Raw genomic sequence first — 21,781 nt, forward strand, 5'->3', positions numbered from 1 at the left:
TAACATTAGCCTAATCCAAAATAGAAAAAAAATTGCAATGGATTAAATTTTGATGTTATTTTTTGCTTCTTTTATAAAAGGTAAGAAAAAAACTAAACAAATAAAAAAATAATTCAATCGCTAGATAAACCAGCAATTCTCCGATTAACAAAAAAAAAACTTTGTAGTGGTTTTTCTCTTTATGAATAGAACCATAGGCGCCCATATGCGAAGTTTTAAGGAGGGCTGGTCTCAGATGTTTTCCCCATGGTTTAGCAGGATATTTTCCCCCATAGAAATCGATTTCAGTACAGATAGTTTTTAAAGTTAGACATTTTAAATAAATTATTCATTAATGGCAAGAGAAGAAATGCTTTTACATTTTTGAAAGAAAAAAGTACTGAAAGCAAGGAAGTTCTAATTTCAAGGGGGGGGGGGTGACTTGCCCCCCCCCCCCCCTATATGGGCATTCTTGAATAGAACTAAAAAAAGCTCTGGAAAGTAAATTTTGCAAGTGTTTGGAAATACTGAATAATTTTCCAGATTATTAAAAATGATTGAACACACAAAATAAACCTTGTATGGAACATTTAGACAAACAACAGTTATAAAATTACTATTGAAAAAAAAACTTCCATTACGAATGCAAAACAATAAGTAAAAAATCTCACTTCAGTATGCTTTTGTGCCATATTAGCAAGCCATGTAAGACGTAAATCAGGTGAAGTTTGATAACCTTTAGCTATACGATACATCAAATCCATGAGCATTTCTGGGTCTTCTTGAAATTCTTTCATCTTAACAGTGTCAGATAAAATCATGTGCAAATTGAAGACTAAATCATGTACCTAAATAATAAAGGAAAAAATTATCTTTTCTATTTTCATGAACAATCACCTAACTTTTTAAATGTGAGTTCTTGCGAAGGAAAGAATTCATTTGTACTTACAGCATAAATAACAAGTAAATTCCAGCTTCATTAAAAAAAAAAAAAAAAACATAGTATCTACTGCATGTTTTAGCAATCAGTCAGGGCTTTACACCTCCATAAAAAGTTCCCAGAATTTAACAATTTTATTTATAGTCTGTTCCAAAAAACAAAAAAACTGAAAAGTTAGAGTTTAATGAAATTACAATCAATTTATATTAATAGGTTAATCTTACATTCCATGTTTAATTTTTAGTTTTCAGAATAAAAATTATTGTAGTATAATAATTTTTAGCAAAGTTAATAAAATTTTGAATTTGGAAGCATTTATCTATAAAAACATGTTTATCAAAATTTTATGAAATACAGTGAAATCCTGTTATAGGGCATTCCACGGCATTTTTGACATTTATGTAGAGTACGTAATGTGACCTTTTTTGCCATAACTTTTTGATTTACTGTTTGATTAGCATATTATTTTATTTTGATCTTTTCCTACCAACACACCAGCTCAAAATAAAATAATTTGCAAATCAAACGGTAAATTAAAAAGTTATGGCAAAAAAAGGTCACGTTACGGACCCTACATAATGTCAAAAATACCGTTCAATGCCCCTATAACGAAATAACCGTTACAATGAAGAAAACGCTCGGCCCCATTTTAAAACCCATTAAGATGATGTATAAAAAATCTCGTTTTAACAAAATGAATATCTTCAAAAATTCGTTACAACAAAATGTTTTTATCTCCATGTCAGTTTGAATATTTTTTACTTAATGCTCTTTTTGGAAATGGTTTTCACAAGTCGTAACCTGCAACCTTTGTTTGTACTTTCATAACCGAGTCATTTAACATGGATATATCCACTCACGCTGATACGGAAGCTGATGTGTGATAACAAAAGTCAGTGTCTAGCCCATAGACGGATTTAGGCTGTGAATTCTGGGGGTGCAACAATACAGGGGATCGAGAAGGGATACAGTGCTGCCAATGGCAACTATAATTACAATTTTGACTGCAAAATTGACTATTGACTATTTAAGACAAAATATGGGGAATGCGACTGCTGTAAAAACAGCGACTATTTTAGTAAGTATAACTAAAATAGGTAAAAAAGCTAGGTTTTTTTTTCTTTTTTCTGAAAGGAAAAAAAAAGGGAAAATCGCTTTTAAGCTTATCCCCTAGTTACAGGGGGAAAAAAAAAAAAAATTTTAGGGCACTTAATTTTTGAAAACAATCATTTCAAAAAGTGGGAAAAAGAAATGTAATAAATCATTCAAGACCAGAAATGTGATGTTTATATTTTTGCATTAAAAAAAGTTTCGTTTTTATTTGATCGTGATTTTTTTAAAGGTATCGTTTTTGTGAGTGTGGTTTTTGTAAAGGATTCGTTTTTGCAATCACTATTTCTGAAAAAAATTTGTTTCCACTACTATTTTTTTTAAACTGTTTTTTGGTTTTTAATTTCTTGTATTTGTACTAAATATTCATTTTCTTAAAACAAGAGCTAATTTTCTTTTGATCGGAAACATCACGAATACAGCCTTTTGAGCTCTTTTTATACGTCAGTCTTTTACTGTTGTCTTTAATTAACAGTTAGACAATGAAAAATTATTCTAGAATGCGTCAGTACTGGTTTCTCGAGTGTTTATTCAAGGTTGGGCTAAAGTTTATAAAAGGTTTTTTTAAGTTTTCCTTTTCAAAAGTTGTTTAGAGAAAGTTTGCGGCGTGAAAGTATATCCCACTTCATGGCACTAATATGATAAAAATGGTATTTTTTAAAAAATGGGAGACTATTTTAGAAACTTTTTTCAAAATTTGGTAACTATTTTGGAGACTATTTTTCATATGAAAAGCAACTAGAGCAACTATTTTTGGTAGCGAAACTCAGTGTCAGACCTGCAGGGGGGGGGGGGGGGTCTTCACTCAGGAAATTTTGAAATTGTACAGAGAAAATGTTGGTTTTTAGTTAATTTCAGAGTGATTTTATTGCAATGCTTACTGGAATGATGTGTAAGGTCTTTAGATCATTTTGAGGAAGTATATTACAATAATCATATTTTTTGACTTTATTAGCCATGGTTGTTTCGAAGAAAAAGAAAATTATAATGTTATACCAGTACATTCTCAATTACAGAGTATAAAATTATCATGTAATGCAGCACAGAAAAATAATTCAAGGAATGTTTTTATCTGATTTATGTAATTATTTATAATCTTTCTTTTTTAAATGGAGAAATATTTCTTCTCAATTTGTGTGGCACAATTTCTGTTGCACTGGCGATGTGTGGCGACCGGGTCACACAATAAACTGCCTATTATTGTATTTTTGGTTTTGCTTTCAAGGAAATTAATTTGTAGAAAAACAACAAATTTGACAAAATTCCTAAGAAGAAATATATATATTCTCCTGATAATATATATTTCATTTAAATTTTCTTTGAAAATCCAACCAAAAATGTTGGGGATGCGGCGCAGCCCTAGCACCCCCGTAAATCCGCCTATGGTTTAGCTATGTGCAATCGGTTTCTGCATGCCATATGTGAGGCATCCCGCAAATTCACAAGGGGGTCAGCAAGTTCTCAACTGTTCTTTTGATCAGTATAAGTGACGTTTATAAATCAAATTAGAATCTTGTATAATGTTCTCTGGGACCAAATCTCTTGTACAAAAGAAAATAACACTTTTTGAGAAGACATTCAATGAATAAAAGTCAGTGTTCAATATTTTCTTTTGTTTTTTCAGAATCATATTTTAGATTAAATTATGTAGCAGCTTTAATTATATTAGAGGGTAGATTACCGAAATTAATACTTTTAAAAATAATGAAAATTTTAAGACGATTCAGTTACAACGAATATTCCGTTACAATGAAGTATTTTAACCATCCCTTGGAGTTCGTAGTAACGGGACTTCACTGTAATATAAATTGCTTTGAACAAACTTATAAGCTGATTGGTTTTGGATACAGTAAACCATTTTTTCAAAAAATAAATAGGACTGTGTGAATATTTTCAAAGACACATAAGTACTAATCGGTTTTTTTACAATCTCCAATATGTTTATAAAGATCAGCAAATGTAAAATAAAATTTTTCTGTTATAATGAATAAAAATTAAAGTAAATACAAAGGGAAACATTAATGAATGACAAAGAAACATTGTTAACAAATATATAAAGAGCTATGTCTACTGCAATTCATTTTGCTAGTTAGAGAGTTATAATGCTGTTTGTCCCAAATTTAACTACTTAAGGAAAAAAATATTATTGTTATATAATGTTTAAATATACATTTAATTATTATCTATACAAACATCGAAAGAAATGCAAAGGAAAATTGTTTCAAAAATAAAATATCTAGAAAAGATTTTTCTTAACAAAAAAAAAAGAGAGAGACCCTAATTATGATTAGGATGAAATAATCCATTGGAAAAGAAACTCACTTGTTCGGGAAATGTAGTAGCTTGAAGTTCTGAATCGTCTTCTGCATATACAAGAATAGTTTTTAAGGAATGTCTTAAATATTCTTCATTAAAATTTCTATTAGTTCCCACCAATGAACTCAAAGACATTGTTACTTGCATTTTAACACGAGCAAAGTTCTATAATAATAACATGTAAAATGTATTAGTATTAATCAAATATTATGCAAACACAGAATAAAATGTTAATGACATCAGTAGCACATGCATGCAGGGTGTTAACAGGTACGAGAAAAAATACAATAATTGAAATAATTCAATCAAAACGATAACTATATGAAGTTTCAAGTATCTAACCTCGTCAACAAAACAAAGTATTAATGTACATTTTAAATTTCTTTAGTGCTTTTATTCAGTTTGTTTGAAAATTAATCTACATTTCTTTTTTGTTATTGTTATTGGTTTATAGCTTTTTAAAGACACCTTCTTTATTTTGAGACTTTCACAATTTATGGTTCCAAATTGAATTTCTTTTTATGACATTTTTCAGTACAAATCTAAGAACCTAAATTTGAAAAAAAAAAACTTATCTGAAAGACTAGTAGGTATGAAGATGTTAGCAAAAAGTGGCTGTTCCACTCAAAATTAACCATGAAAATTATCTCTATAAGCTTAAAAGCATCTTTGCTTGCAGGATATTCATTTCCTATAAAATTACTTTAAGATAATAACTTCAATTTATTCTTTAAATATAACACTTATACTATATATAATATACTTTCAATTTATGGCAATACATATTAATCCAAAAATGTACTTTGTAATGAAATGATACATAATTATGGAGTATTTTTACAGCCCTTTTTGTTGTCCCGCCTGTACCCGCCTGAATAAAAAAACTGATAAGAAAAGACTGTATGCAGTAAACTCCCGAATATCCGTGGCCTTTCACACTTTAAAATTTTCTTTTTAAAATCTGCCATACGTGCATTTTTTACAAAAACGGTTATCATTTTAGGCATAGTTTCAATGCATGCAAGAGTTAGTGATCTTTTAAAGCCATTGCATGCACCAGCAATAATTTTTAATACTGCACTTATTTTCACTGTATTACGTTTTATATACAATAGAAATATTTTTCAGCATAAGACCATTTTTATCTTTTTTACTCCTCATTTTAAACCGTTTTTATGTTATCTGCGATACCTGTGCTAACCAATTCTGCAGATAATCGGGAGTGTACTGCTATGCTAAGCACAAAAGTTGTATCTGCACTTTATATCAAAATTGAGTTACGGCCACTAGACGATTCTTTGTCACATATTTCAAATAAATACAATCTTTTATGGTCATTTGTCAGTGGGAAATGTTTTTACAAAAATTCTGAAAAAGTTGCAACTGAATCAAATACCTGGAGGTGCAAAACTTTAAACGGCAAATTCTTATTTTGAACCCGGCTGCAGAAAAGACACTTCCCCTTAACACGGCAATGCACTGTATTTTTACTGTACAAGATTTTCATCAACATAGGCAACTGTCTGATCCAGATTAATGTTGATGTATAAACACAATGTTTATTTTTCTAAATTCTTTTCTTTTTATTTATTTATTTAATTTTAAACTTCAAAAATTTTTTTTAAACTTATTTATCAATTACAAATGATAAATCTTATCTTAGTGATTCTTTTAAAATTAATTTGTCTATTTTTTCTACTAGGCAATCACTTTTGATTAGGTGTTCTTGGCACATTACTTTAATACTTCATTTCATTGCTTAGATACGACAATTATAATTGATTTTTCCATAAATCATATCTAATTATCACAGGACGCGGGAGCGTCCCGCCCCGCCAAGGAAACCAAATGTCAGCAGCCAACAGAAGCAAATCCACCGCCAAAGACGAAAGAAAATAAAAGTGACCAAGAACAAGATTACACGACAGAACAAGTTGGGCTTTTTTGGGTTTTTCACCCCTCTGTATCTCAGCCCCATGAAGACCCCCGGAGTTGATTTTTGGTACACTCAATCTCTAGTGGCCCCTGACGCCGTAAACCAAAATACAATCCCTTGGACCATCAGGGGGAGGAGGTATTAAAGTTATTAAATGGCTGTTCAAAAAAGTTTTCGCTTTCTTTGACAGGGCTACAGCCCAGACGAAAAAAGGAATCAAGCTGAAATTTCGCAAACACATTCCTTGTGCCCTACTGATGTGCCTTTTGTGCCATTTGACCCCCTCTCCTTCCCCCTCACATTTACCCCCCAAATTGTACCTTCCTGGGGTTCTATCACAGCCCCCCTGGGGGCTACAGTAATGATTTTTTGTATACATTCTTGGGGGGCCATTGAGTACATATACAAAAATTCAACCCCCAGGGACATCATGGGCCAGAGTAATTGAAGTTTGAAAATCACTAATTTTCCCTAAATTCTTATGTACTTACTCTCAGCTCATAGGGTTTGTTTATCTCGGACTACAATTGCAAGGTTAGAACAGATCTAACAGTTATTCCAAAGTTGTCTTAGGAAATGAAATTCAATCAAGACTAAAACATATCCAACAGTTGCAACTAGACGTTAAATCGCGAATATCACAAATTTGCCACAGTGACTGAGCATGCGCGCAGACTTAGCTCACTGGGCTTTCTGTTTTCAGATTCTATGTTGTTTGTTTATACTTAAGCAGAGAAACAAATGAATGAATGAGATTAGAATGCTGTAACCCCCCCCCCCCCCAAAAGTTTTGCCGATACGAAATTTCCTTCCCCGTTTTTCAGTTTTAATATATTTATGGAGGGAAGAAATTTTAAATGTCGGCGCGAAACTGGAGTTAAACCATTACAACATTTTATGTGACAAATTATATGAAACTGTGTGCATATGAATACGGCACATATAACTTTTTAATTGAAAGCGAAAAATAGCACTTTTTTATTGGTTTGCTTATTTTCTAAATTAATGGATTTTTCACAAACAACACATAATGAATTGAAAATATATGAAATACGTGTGTGGATATCCGTGCTTTGCAGCAATTTGTTAGCTGAAATTTTTTTGCAATTAATGTAAGCAAGACTTTTAATGAGCTTAGTCTGCGTGCAACATGCGCATTCGCTATGGCAAATTTGGGATATCCGCAATTTGACATCGAGTAAAGTTGTATAGATCTTCTGACACATTCAAATTTAAAGTATTTAATGGCTTAGTTTTTTTTTTTTTGCTCGGTGATAACATGCATTATTTCATTTTTTAAATGAACTTTTAAACAAAACTAGGTATTAAACAAGACAAAGACTTCTATCAAGAAAAAGATAAATCACCAAACAATTAAAATTTTCCCATAAAACGTAAAATAATCCACGATTTAAGAAAAAATGTAATTAAACAAAAAATGAAAAGCTAGATTAAAATAGCCCTCAAGCTGTAAAACATTTGAAGAAACCTTCATGAAAATGCTGAATAATCTGTCAAATAAAGAAACTGTAATAGAATTTATTGCAAAGTCTTAAAATACTCGAAAACAATATAATTTAAAATATAGTATTTTATTATCCAAGAAGTTTTCTTTGCAACAGAGAGGATACAAGGATTGAATTAAAATTTAAACCTCCCAATTCTCGCAAAATGAACATGGAATCTTAATAGTCAGAAAATAACTTGACGTAAAATTAGATTGGCCATTATTGTTCCTTAAAAACACAAAACAGCATTGTTTCAACTGAAAATTTTCTGACTTGAAGTTCTCAATTCTAAAAATACAGACAAAGTAATAATATCAATGCAAAAAGATGTGATATCTCATCAAAAACAACCCTGTTGTAAAAATTTCCCCACCAAGAAAACCTTTAACCTTTTCGCACAAAAAAGAAAACCTGCATCCTAAACCCAAAAACCCTCAGCCATAAAAAGTTATGATATCTAGTTTGCCCGCCAAGTATCTGCCAAACTATCATCCTTCCTCTTTTCCTTTTTCATCACAGCTACTTCCATTAGAACCTCCTCCCACCTTCAACTCCTCAGAAATATGGATAGATCTTTTAAATTGTTTATCTTGTTTGGCGAGAAGCTTTTCAAATTGAAGTGGTTGCTTGGTGAGCAAAAAGCTTCCCACCAAACAAGATAAACAATTTAAAAGATCTATCCATATTTCTGAGGAGTTGAAGATGGGAGGAGGTTCTAATGGAAGTAGCTGTGATGAAAAAGAAGAATAGGGAGGATGTTAGTTTGGCAGATGCTTGGCGGGCAAACTAGATATCATAACTTTTTATGGCTGAGGGTTTTTGGGTTTAGGATGCAGGTTTTCTTTTTTGTGCGGAAAAGTTAAAGGTTTACTTGTCGGGGAAATTTTTACAACAGGGTTGTTTTTGATGAGATTTTTTTTATTACCAAAGATACTTAAATGAATTAATTTCAAATGTGTTTTTCATTTTCATTTAGTCTCCTTTCAAAGATGTCTTAATATTTTTAAGCTTTACAATTTTTAGCAGTATCTTTTATTTAATGCTAGCAGCGTTGCCCGGTCTACCACCAAAAAAAAAAAAAAAGAGAATTGTATCAAGTGACACATGTTCAACAATCAGGATAAAATAAAAAGAGAAAAAAAGTTAAAATTTCCCACCATAGTAATCACAACAGTCTCTAAAAATCCTCATTAAAATTTGGACTTAAGTGCTTAAAAATTCTCATTCGAATAAGGAAACTTCCAAAATAAAGTTAACACTATCCTGAAAATACCAATGCCTGTCAGATTGTGTCTGTTGCTATATGAACTATCTCTATTGTTGTACGGCCATGGTGGTCTGATCAGTATTTTACAACTTACTGAACTTTAAATGTAAAATGAATGGCTTTTTTACCATTTTGGCAGATTCTTTTAAATTTACTGGAGTTTTTAATGTTTTTTTCTTCTTTTAGACATTTCAGTTTAAACTGAACTTCGTTGTTACAACTGTCTTTCCTTTCACTAAACATCAAAGTAATACTAGCCAATGGGTTAAAGATCATGAGACCCTTACTTGTACGCAATTATCAAGGGGAACAATTTGTTTTACTGTTGCAAATCATAATCTTATAACTATAGCAATGATACTATAGTTGAAATGCTATTTCACCACTTATTTTTGTGTGCGTGAATGTGCATATCTTACAAACTCAAATGGCTAAATTATAAAACTATCTTACATTGCCTATTTCAAAATTCTGACGCATTAAAAGATAGAGAGATGCAGATGCTTGAGAACGAACACTGCTAATGCTTGAACTACAGTGCCTTAGTAACCTCAAACATAAATCAGCACATTGTTCAGTTTCTTCTTCAAAGAGCAGTTCAGGAAACTATAAAAACAATAAAATTGAAACAAACAATCATAAAGAAAAAAGTTTTCATATTTAAATAAAAATTTGAAAAATGTCAGTTAACAGATATCAAAGTTTGAAAAATTCATATTACTTTATAGACTAAAGAACGCTGAGTTGTGAACATATTTTGCAGGACAGTTGTGCTTTGGTTAGTTCCAAGGGCATGTAACAGAACTTTCAAAACAGTGCTAAGAACGCCTTGCAACATGTCAGTGTGACAAGCAACCTACATAAAAAAATACCAATTCAATGTCATATAGTAATTTTAGATTGTAACCATGAATTGCATTAACTTATAAAAGCATGAATTGATTCATGAGAACCACTATAATTTACCTGAACAATAAGCTCAAGTGTATCAAGAACAATCATATTCACTTCTGAAGAAAGATTACTTTCTATTTGGATCACTGCTTCTGTATCTAGTTTGGGTCTAAATAAAAAAGTGAAAAAATATATATATATAAAAGGTAAGCAATGTTGCAGTTAATTCTTATACATATCATTGCATTGATTTTTCTACTTCATAAAATATTTATAAACTGTACTTTTGCTTACAGGTGTGTTAGCAACATACTTGTATTACAAAAGACATACAAAAAATTTAGTTTCTTTAGGAAAGATAAAAGTGACAATAGGCATATTTGAGCACATCACTAACTTTTACATGTAATTAGTGATTGCAATACCAGTATACCGAATACTGGTATTTAGAACTATTTTGCAATTTCGTAATACCGGTATTTGCCGGGGTAGAATACCGGTATTTTTGGTAGTACCTAAAAATAAAGTTTTTAATTAAAGTGCTTTAAATTTAACCAACCAGATATCTACTGTTATTTTAAATATAAATTTCTTTTTCGGTGAGGGAGAGGTACAGTACCAAAACCAATCTATTTAAGTAAAAATTTGGCTTCAAATGCACAAACTTATAGAACATCAAGGAATAAAAGTAGTGGAAAGAATACAAAAAGGTATTTTCATCATTAGATGGTGTGATAAATTGCACTTTCGTGAATTTATGTGAACCACATTTTTATTTTCTTCATTTCCTAGACTTGCCCGCTTGTGAAAATTAATTTTAAGAGTAATGGAATTTAAGTGTTGTGCTGTGAACAATTTATTCCAACCATGAATTGCAGAAATTTTTTTATATGTTTTTTAAAAATATTTTTCTGAACTGTACTGATTTTTGAGAAACTTTTTTCTTGTTAGTATAACAAACAGCAATCTGTTGTCACTGGTATTAGCATGCTGTTCTGTCTTGCTATTCAGTTTTGCACCAAGCGAGATAATGTTTAATAAAACCTAAAATGTTTGCAAAAAAAAAAAGAAACCAGTTGGAACGTATTTTCAGATATTTACCCGATTGTAAAGAATTTCAAAAAGGAAACAAAAACTAAATTAACAAGATCAAATTTTTTGTAAATTTCAAACCAAAGGGTCAATAAGAAGCAAACACAAACCTGTTTTGACCAAGAGGAAATTGCTGAAGATGATGGTAATACAGAAAAAGAATTGTTGCTAGAAGAATAGTTACAACTAGCTATAAATAATAATGATAATGAAAAAAACTACCCACAATACAAAAGAAACACCCACACTCACAAAAATGATTTTTTCAAAATCAGGAAGTTAAAGACTGAATTATTTGAATATGAAGGCAACTACAGGAGGTGTATTGCACATTACTAACAGTACCACCGCCCTGCGTGAATTCAGAAAGAATATTTTCAACTGCAGAAAATTTGTTCCCAAAACGAGTTCCAGGCTTAGTGAAAATTGAATAGATGCAATATGTTTCTTTGCCATTAATGATTTTTTTTTAAATATGATATGTGTCCCTTTATTTTATAATTGTTCACAAAAAGTAAATAATGCACTTTTTGAACAAAATGGCAACAAAACATTATGTTTTTGAATGTTTCTTGGGAAATTTCTAATACCGATATTAATATCTGTATTCTGGTATCAAGTTTAAAAAATACTGAATACCGGTTTAAATACGGATACTATATATGATTACGGTAACTTGTTACAAAACAATTTAGGACAAAGTTGTTAACTATATGCTTCTCAAAATACTAACTAAAACACCTGACTTGGTTGTTCTTGATATCTCTCTACTTTTTACGATGAAAGCGAGACTTGGCATTTTTATACATTTTATGCTTTTGATGGGATCTCATTTCTTTTTGTTGGTAGACTTCTTTTTTTATTTTCGTGAATAAAATATTTTCAAAACATTTGACTACTCAAACTATAAAGTAACATGCCAAGTTTAAATCCAATATAAAAAAAAGTAAAAATTTGTTTTCTAAATAAATTGAAGAACATGGTGCAGTCCAACATTTTTGAAGAACTGCTATGGAACTTGGTAACCGTTAGATATGCATTCTTGTCGGTGACACCATCTACCCCAAACCTCATTTCGACCGAACTTGGCTTTTTTTTTGCATTAATATTTTGTTGGAATATCATTAATTTTTGAAAAGTGAAGTAAAAAGTTATGTTTCTAAATGGACAATTAAATGTAAAAGCATGCACAAATGCAAGACTTCCTTTCTTTTCCTACCTTTACGGTGCACTTGTTTCTTTTTACTAGTAACTAGAGATACCCACACAGCTTTGCCCATAGTAGAAAATTAAAAGGTCATTTGGTTCGCTTGTATAGTTACAAATAATGGATGATGAATTTCTCGCTAATTTGCTATATTCATTTGCTCGCCTATGTTATGATAATTTACTCATCCATGTTATAATAATTTGTTCGATAAAAGATTCTGTGCCAAATTTCATGAAAATCGGCCGAACAGTCTACGCACTATGTGTGTAACAGACATCTGGACAGAGATTCACAGACAGACTTTCAGCTTTATTGTTAGAAAAGATAAAGGTTTCACGAAAATCAGCTGAACCGTATAGGCGCTGTGCGTATAACAGACATCCAGACAGAGAGACATAGAAACAAAGACACAAAAAAGACTTTCAGCTTTGTTATCAGTAAAGATTTCAAAAAATGTTTTTTGATAGCTGGGGCTTGCCACGATCGCCAATTTTGAACAATAATAGTTTGCTTTTGTCACTATCAGCCAGACGAAAGTACATTTTTGGCTCTTCACTATGGCGCCGACAAATTTTGCGACAATTGGGAAAATTGCTAAGACTCCCAGTTCTTAAAATCTTCCAGCAATTTTATTGTCCAGGGGAATTATCATTTCGTTTATCACGTTTTTCTTCACATGCATTTTTTTTTTATTCATTCGAAACTACAGTAGCATCACAAGTGTCTGAAGCTTAAGTTTTTCCTCAAGGGAGAAATTGAATGTTTTAACTACGTATGTGGCTAATTTCTTAAATCACTGCAAGGTGGCGTATTCAAGCTCTAGATTTACGAGTTTCATTATTTTAAAGATATTTTTTTTCCTTTTGATGGATCTTTAAGCATTATTTAAAGCCTCATTTTGTTTAAACATTAAACGTTTAATTTTAAATTTGAACAAATTTGTTCTGGCAGCATTTGACAAGTGGCATTGTTTTGATTATTAGGCGAACATTTTGAAATTGTTCTGTGAAGTGATCACGCCGCAATGCTCATAAAAATACCGCAGTGTTTTGCTATAATAATGTAGTTTTTTGACTTTCTAAATTTTTTCCTTTATCTATGCATAAAATCTATTTTTATGTCAGTTGAGAGTCACTTAGAAGTGAGTAAACATTTTGTTGAATAAATCAGCCAATCATTGTAAAAAAGTTCACTTTCAAATCTTGATAATTCCTCAACCATCAGAGGTATAGTCATGAAATTTAGGCTTATTGTTCTACGAATACATATTAGATATACCAAGTTTCAAGCATGTAAGAATCCAACATATCTTCACACTTCAAAACCGTCCATTTTGACATTGGACATTATTACGGCATCACCATTTCTGTGTTTCTGGTATTCATTATTTCGTGCAGCATTTACAAATTCAACTGACTAGTCAATGATTTCATTTTTACAGCAAGAGCGCCATCTGTTGGTAATTAATTTGCGAAATGGAAAGTAGCTCTAAAACTACACCACGGGACTGAAATTTTGAAATGTTTCAATTTTTCTATTCATTACATCGTGAATACTAACTGAGTTAAAAATTTCAAGCTCGTGTGACTGCTAGAAGTATCTTAGAATTATGATGACGCTTTTTCTCTATCATCTGTTAGGGACAAATCCTCGAACTTCGACTGGTAATAATTCTTGAACCATTGATACAAGTGGAATAAAATTTGCAAACAAATCTCACTATCAAATGTTCTGTTAGTGACTAAAAAACCAGGCTTTTAGCTTTACCCACTACAAAATTACAGGGAGTCATAATCGTTGTGAGTTGCTTCGAGAAAAGGATAGTTCAGCTGTGCCTGTGTTTGTTTTGAATTGGCTTGCTTTTGCTCGACTTGGTGGGGGCACTGCCGTGCCTCAAGATACCGGTACCGCCTTTTTGGTCTGGTATTGCAATCTCTACATGTAATCATGTATGGTAGGGGGGGATATCTAAACTAAGTTTGATTTAGAACATTTGAACCAGGCATACCCATTTTAGCTGCAGATCAGTGAAAAATAATTGGAATTCATCATAATTTATCCACAAAAATTAATGCCTATTAAGAGATTCCAATTCCAATAGATAACAGAAAAAACCCCCCCACTAACATTGAAAACAAACATGGCAACATGAAACAGCTGAAATACTAGGCAAACTTTAAAACAAAATGTAATCCAGTACATAGTCATAATAGTATTCTATAAGGTTTTAAGGGCAGCCCTTAAAAAATTCACCTTGGTACAGATTACTCCATGATTGTGAATTTTTGTTTGTTTTTGAAAATGCCTTAATTTTGTAAAATGCAATGCAAAGAGGGGGAAGGGGGTCAAATATGTTGATAAAAAGGGCAACATCATTTCGGGCTACCATAAATGATGTTGCCCCTTTTTATCAACATATTTGACCCCCTCCCTCCTCTTTTGCCACAAAGCATCAAATTTTACTTCATCCCCCCATCCTCCATGTCAAACTATATTACATGAACACCCTGTTAGGAAAAAAAGTTTTATTTGAACTGAGATGTGTGATGTCATATTTCCTGCCGTCTGCTCCCTCTCCCTTGTCACAGACCCACAAATATCATTAATCCCTTTCCCTCTTCAAAGTATGACATCAATTGTGGATGATCCTTTATGATATTTCAACAATGACTGAGGATTTATCATGAAAATAATAAAACAGAGATAATATTCCAATAACTGTTAAGGCACAAAGTAAAAGGCATTTTTAGTATTTATGGAGATTCTTTCTGGGTAAATAATTTTGAGAATAGAGAAATGAAAATAACAAACTGTATGAAAGGAAGTTGCAGACAATTAAATTTTTTTAAAAAATAACCCACTTTTTTATAACTTTTACCTTTCTGTAGAATTTTTTAGAGGGGGAAAGGGGACTAGTAAGCAGTGTAATTACATTTTATAAGAAAAGAAAAAAGAAAGAAATATGAAATAAAATAAGAAAAAGGGAGTTTATTTATCTTAAAGATTACCTGTCCACAACATCAATGCTTGATTTCCAAATCATCTGATCCTTTCTCCATCTAAGTTTATCACCAGACTGAGGTGAAGGGGATGGAGGGTTGCGATCTATGAGAAAACAGTTAATTTAAAAAATGCAATTTTTAAAACCTCTCAAATCATGAAACAAACTTCTGAAATAATCTTCAGAAATCTTCCTCAATATAATATTAAGTTCAGAATTCAAATAACAGATTAAGAAATAGTACTTTTGAAGATCAAGTTTCATTTTGATCAAAAATAAATTATTTGAAGTATTGAGCTTCAATAATGTTTGAAACACTTGTAACAGTTTTAATCACGTTCTTTACTTACACAAATTCTCAGGGATTTAGATTACTAATTACACTAGTTGATCATGTGATGTTTTAATTGTTTTAAAAGCCAGCTTGAAAAGAACTAAAATGTGAAACTTAAATATAAGTACTCAAATTAGGTATGTTTTCGCTAAAAAAAGAAAAAAAAACAAAAACAATTCAGCTTGCAATAAATGGAATTTTTTTATGTTAATGAATTTATTGAAATTATTCATCTCATTAGAATCCTTTTGTGCAAATTTTAATTCTCACCTAAAAAATGAAGTTACAATTTACTTTTCTATGCAAAAATGTTTGTAAAAAATGATTGATATCTTGAATATGAATTACTACAGACCAATGCAAAAACAATATTGAAATTGGAAGACTAACAGGATATATGAAACTTTAAAATTTTCTACACAATTTTTTATTTTTGCAGAAAATTCAGTATAAATGTGGATATGGGCTCCACTAACTTAACGGTAACTATACCGCAAATCTTCACAAGCAGAGCGAAAAGTTAACAAAAGATAGAGAACCACTTAAGAAGCGAGCGAAAGGTGTTTGTTGTATCAAGATGGCCCTAGATACCAAACTGCAACGATTGTTTTTTTTCGTATTTGTGATGTGTGTTTGTGTTTATGTTCATATATGTGCTGTTTGTAATCATTAAATGTGTTTCGTCTACTATTCTTCGTTTCAATTGGGATAAATTCCCACATAAATATGATCAGGGTTCATACACTTGTGGTTAAAAAAAAAATTCCCTGATTTTTCCAGGTTTTCCAAGTCAATTTTTAGAAAATTCCAGGTAACTCATTTCATTCAAAATTAAGTTTAAATTACGATATTTTCAAAACAATAAAATTATTTAAAGTAGCCATGCGAAAGAACTGAAACTTTTCCCCTTAGAATTAAAAAAAAAAAAGAAATCTTGGATTTTTTTCTTTTTTTCTCTCAAAATTTCATTTTGCTCAAAATAGTTTTCATTCATTTGCTACTTGCTGAAAACCAAGTTCTTATTTTAGCGTATCCTCGATGCCAAGGGTCATGCGTAATATTAGAGTTTTGCTGTAAACATGCAGCAATCTTATAGCATCTGCTTTTGGATTACAATACTACATTTCTGTTTATTTTCTTATTCCCAACTTCAATAAACTATAGGGGGCGCTGCAACCACTGTCTAATGGCGGACGAAAAAGGTAAAACAAACAAATGCTACAACTTATAATTTGGTTTGACGCTTAGTCAATGACAGTAATTTTTCATCGTGTTTGTGGAAAGCTTTCTTTTCTATTCTTCTTAAATTACATTACAACACAAACTGTCTGAAGCCTGTATTTTACAGCAAAGAAAACACGTGGAATGGAATATTTAGTACTGTTAATCACCACAAGGTAGCGTATTCGAGCTCTGGAGTTGCGAATTAGTATATAACACAAAACATAGGGAGCAAAATACAAAGCTATTTTTCAGTATAAATATGATTAACTTGTTGCGTTGATCGGCATACCATATAATAATGCACAAAAACAATCAACATCCGCCGATCATAGGCATCATGCCAATAAATAATTAGTATTTTTTCTTTCACACATTAAAGGATTCTTACATTAAAATTTTTCTTTTATAGAAAATAACTAATTTTTAAAAATTCATAATTTATTGCACATTTTATGTTTATTTCATTAGTTTACATTAAGATAAATATGCAATTCTGTTTTCGGAAATTTACGTCTACTTCCATCTTGCAAATGACCAAATATGGCGTTAAGTGAAAAATTTAAGATAACAAGTAGATTTTTGAATTTGTAGCATAAAAGTAGCAATAAAAAAATTAATAATACTTAAAAAACTATAATTAAGACAAAATAGTCAGTTTTTAGCACATAAGCATCTAAATCAATAATAATAAAAACAATGTTCTGAAGATAAAATTTTGCATTTTTCTAGAAAATAATTACAAATTATCCTATTATCCACACAAAAAAAGAACATTTTGCATTGTTTTCAACAGTTTGCATTGCAATAAACATCCATTGTCGTTTTTGGAAACCTGAGCACTTAAAAAGTATTGTGTACTTCCACCTTGGAAATGACCAAATATTGCGGCTACATCAAAAATTAAGAAAAAATTTTTTTTGAACTTCTAGCATGAAAACAATTTAAGAATAATAAATCTTCATGAAATTACAATTCAGTTGAAAAGTTTTTAGTACATTTGCGTTCAAGGCAATGAAAATTCATTTTTAAGAACAAAATTTTTCATTTTTCAAGAAAATTAGATACATATTCAAACATTAAAAAAAAGTTTAAGTTTATAATTAATTTGAATTTTAAACCCTACTCATTAATTGATTCCCTACTCATTGATTACTACCCTACTCACTTGTTTCTAGAAACTACTTCTGTCCCTCTTCTTGGGCGGTTACGTTTGTACAGTTGTGTATGTGTAGGCTTGTGTGTGTGTATAAGTGTAAATGCGCTTGTGTATGTGTGTATGCATATGAGAGTGCGAGTGTAGGACATGGATGCCAGCGACCAGGAGGAGCCTCGCCTGCAGAGGACGGTGGGGTTGAAAAAGGATCCAAACATCAAGGATGGTCAAATAAAAACAATTAGCAATCGTGATTGCTCAAAAAAACAAACAATTTGTAGCACATTTTGCGTTACTTTCATTAGTTTGCAGTCAAAGAAAACGATTTTCCCAATCAACTCCCTTCTGCTCTGTGATTCCAAAGCAGTTAATTGTCTTCTCCCCTGTTGAGCTTGTGCATAATTCCTGTTCACAAGAGAAAATTTTTTCTTGGGAAGTATTGAGGGCCAAAAGTGACGACTGTGAAAGTTTTTTTTGGGTCGGCACTTTTTTATTGCCAGTCATTTTACCTAAAAATGTCATTTTTTTTTCATGAAACATCGATAAAAATGAAGATTTGATCTCAGAGAACAAAACTCCCTGGGGATTTTTTTTTTTTGAGCTGTATTTGGAAAATTCCCTGACTTTTCCCTGACATTTTTGACTATGTCATTTTCCCTGACAATTCTAGGTTTTCCCGGAGCATACCAACCCTGAATGATACTTGTACACTTTTTTTTTTACAAAACTTTTATCAGGGATGAGAGTGGTCAGAGAGCAAAAAGGAGGAAATCCAAAAGAATTTTGTAAAAGGGATGATATTCAAAACCGCATCAAAATAGAACCTGAAAGCCATGACATTCAAAAATTCAACAAAAAATGGCTAATTTAACAGTTTTAAAGGTAATGTTTACTTAATTAAGTATAAGTAATAATGTTGTACAATTTGCTGCATTGTACCATTTCTTGCAAGTGTTTATTTCTAAATAAATCTAAATTTTTGAAGAAGAGGCAACAATTTCTAACCTCTGAGATCTTGAACAAAGGGTTGGGGGAGCCATAGGTCAATCTTGGCTGCATCACACAATAGTGTCAACTTTTCATATTTTTTAGGAAAAAACATTTTTTCATTAAAAACATTTGAGTTTATAGTGTTACACGAGTGAGAACATGCATTTTAAAATTAGGTCTGTTGGTTAAGTAAAAATTTACAACAGAGAGAAAAATCAAAAATTTCTTTACGTGGTAAAACATACTTTTCATAGTAAGAATCGAAAGTATATATGTATATAAACAATTGGTTATCTTTTTCCTTGCATTGGAACCCAAAATTTGTTTTTAAAAACTTCCTAATAGGATTTTGGAATCAAAAGAACAACTTGCAGGCTCCTTAATTAATCATGAAATCTCAAAACATTTACCAGGCTGTAAAGCCTAATTAATCTGAGATTCACCATAAATATTTTTTACACTTTTTTAAATATACAAAAAAGTTACCATGCCAAGTTTCAATAAAATTCGAGACTGTGGGTGCTAAGTCATTTTTTGATTGACTTTTGCATTTTTTCTAAAATAAACATAAAGAAATAAAATATTATTGAAATGATGGATAAAATAAGCAGATATAAGGAAGCACGAAGTAAAAACTCACCCAACATTAAAAATAATTGAAATACTTGCAGGATGCAAAAAGATTGAAATCTCAAACGAGGCACGCAACTTTCGGCCCAGCACGTGTTTGACGTCGTTGGCATGATTCCAAAACTTACGTTTTTGGTAGATATCGCTTAGGATGACGTTTCGAGAGGAAAAAATAGAAAGAATAAGAAATTGGGGACCGAAAATTTAAAAAAAATCGTAATTTTTCCGATTTTTGAGAAAAATAAGGCCTAAAAGAGGCAAAAAAAAGGAGGAAAAGGAGGAAAGGTTTTAAAAGCCGACAGAAAAAGCCGGCAAAAGCCGGAAAAATCTCATCCCTGTTTTATAAAACTTGTACTATTGCTAAACCAGATTAATGAACTTGTAAAAAAGTAATGACAACATTTTTTAAACATGACTATATCTTTACTAATAATAAAGCTGAAAGTCTCTCTGTCCGGAGGATGTCTGGATCTCTGTGACGCGCATAGCGCCTAGACCGTTTGGCCGATTTTCATGAAATTTGGCACAAAGTTAGTGTGTAGCATCGAAGTGTGCACCTCGAAGCAATTTTTTGAAAATTCGATGTGGTTCTTTTTCTATTCCATAACATGGGCACAAGCCAATTGGCGAGAAGATTCACCATACATTATTTGTAAATATACAAGTGAACCAAAATACCTTTTGATTTTTCTATTACGGGCAAAGCCGTGCGGGTACCATTAGTAATTGATAAAGTAGCTAAAATTAAAAAAAAACAACTATCATGATCAAATGTATATATATATATACCTTTTCTTCTCATCATTTCACTTCTTGCACTGGAATGGCCCAATATAACATCTTCTAAGCGAGATTTTATGTCAGATGTTTTCTGTATATGCTGCTGACTGCATCTTAATAATGCTTTCTTCCCCTGTTGCAACAAAATTAAGAACAAACAAATGTTTACATTTAGTACATACAGCGAAACCTCTCTAAAGCAGAAACCTTTGGTTCCTGCAAAAATCGGCCGTAAAGGGAGGTGGTCACTTAATTGTGGTTGCTTTAAATTAGTCAAAGATATCTTTAAACATGTTTCAATTGCTACAAGAACAAAGAGTTAAATTTATGTTGCAAAAACTTTAATGAATATATTTTTTAAATTCTTTTTTCCAAAAACAGTGGGTGTTTGGTTTCTATTTTCAGGCTTTTAAAATTAATTTTCATTTCTTAAAATGCATGTTAAACAGGTACTATTCAGCCGCGGTTTCTTTGTTTATTTCAGAAGTACAGAAAAAAGCTAATAAAATCAGGAGAAGGAAAGACTGCAATCAGAAGAGCAATTATTACTATACCTAAATATCATGCACGCTTAAACCTCCTTGAGAAAATTTTTAAAAAAATGCAGATACATTATTCTATCCAGATTTGATTGAAAAGTCAGGTTTTCTTTTTAATTATTTAGGAAGAAAATGTGGTCATAATGAGAGAGAGAGCATCTGGAGAGGTGGCTTAATGGAAGGCTAGTATATATATATATATATATATATATATATATATATATATATATATATATATATATATATATATATATATATATATATATATATATATATATACTAGCTGACCCAGCCACGCGTTGCTGTGGCAAAGTAGTTGGATTAAAATATTCTTTTACTTAATATTTTGATAGAATCTAATTAATAGTTTTAGTAAAGCTTAAAATAGTCCGGCCAATTTTAAAACATAAGAGATTGCTAATGGGCGTGTTCGGATGAATTAAATACTTATTGAATTGAGTAAGCAGTAACTAAATGTTCAATGTTAAAAGCACTATAGTTACCTTTAGTAAATTTTCCAAGTATAACTTCGGAGAAAAATAAAAGCAAAATAACTTGAAAGTAATAGTAAATATCGAAACTGATTGTAAAATATCGGAACGTAGAAATTAAGCATAAACCAACATACACTTTTAGGATGTACCCTACATTTCATTTATCTCAGATATCTCTATAGTTTGTAATCAATAACACCTTTAAAAAATACATTAACTACATTAAAAACATATAAAAATTAAATTCTATAAATGAGATAGATGACATTGACTTAGATCTATTGTTTCTATTATTTGAAAACTGAAAATTATCTAAGCACTGAGTTGTGCACAACAATATTCTTGCTTAACCTTTCTTTTGCTAACACGCATAGGTATAACATT

The 21,781-nt window shown here is 31.1% G+C and overlaps 1 protein-coding gene across 1 annotated transcript in view; it reads right to left on the bottom strand.

Annotated features, from left to right (window-relative positions):
• The window catches only part of LOC129217073 (dedicator of cytokinesis protein 7-like), a 126,241-nt gene that overhangs the window by 14,989 nt on the left and 89,471 nt on the right, over positions 1-21,781 (bottom strand). Inside the window, exons 27-33 of the mRNA XM_054851357.1 lie at positions 20,374-20,497; positions 15,261-15,357; positions 10,023-10,119; positions 9,778-9,912; positions 9,510-9,662; positions 4,352-4,510; positions 651-827 (exon numbers count right to left, since the gene is read on the bottom strand). Coding sequence (XP_054707332.1) covers positions 651-827; positions 4,352-4,510; positions 9,510-9,662; positions 9,778-9,912; positions 10,023-10,119; positions 15,261-15,357; positions 20,374-20,497 — 942 coding nt within the window. The remainder of the gene's footprint in view (positions 1-650; positions 828-4,351; positions 4,511-9,509; positions 9,663-9,777; positions 9,913-10,022; positions 10,120-15,260; positions 15,358-20,373; positions 20,498-21,781) is intronic.

This window comes from Uloborus diversus, chromosome 1 (assembly GCF_026930045.1).
Source record: "Uloborus diversus isolate 005 chromosome 1, Udiv.v.3.1, whole genome shotgun sequence".
Taxonomy (NCBI): Eukaryota; Metazoa; Arthropoda; class Arachnida; order Araneae; family Uloboridae; genus Uloborus; species Uloborus diversus.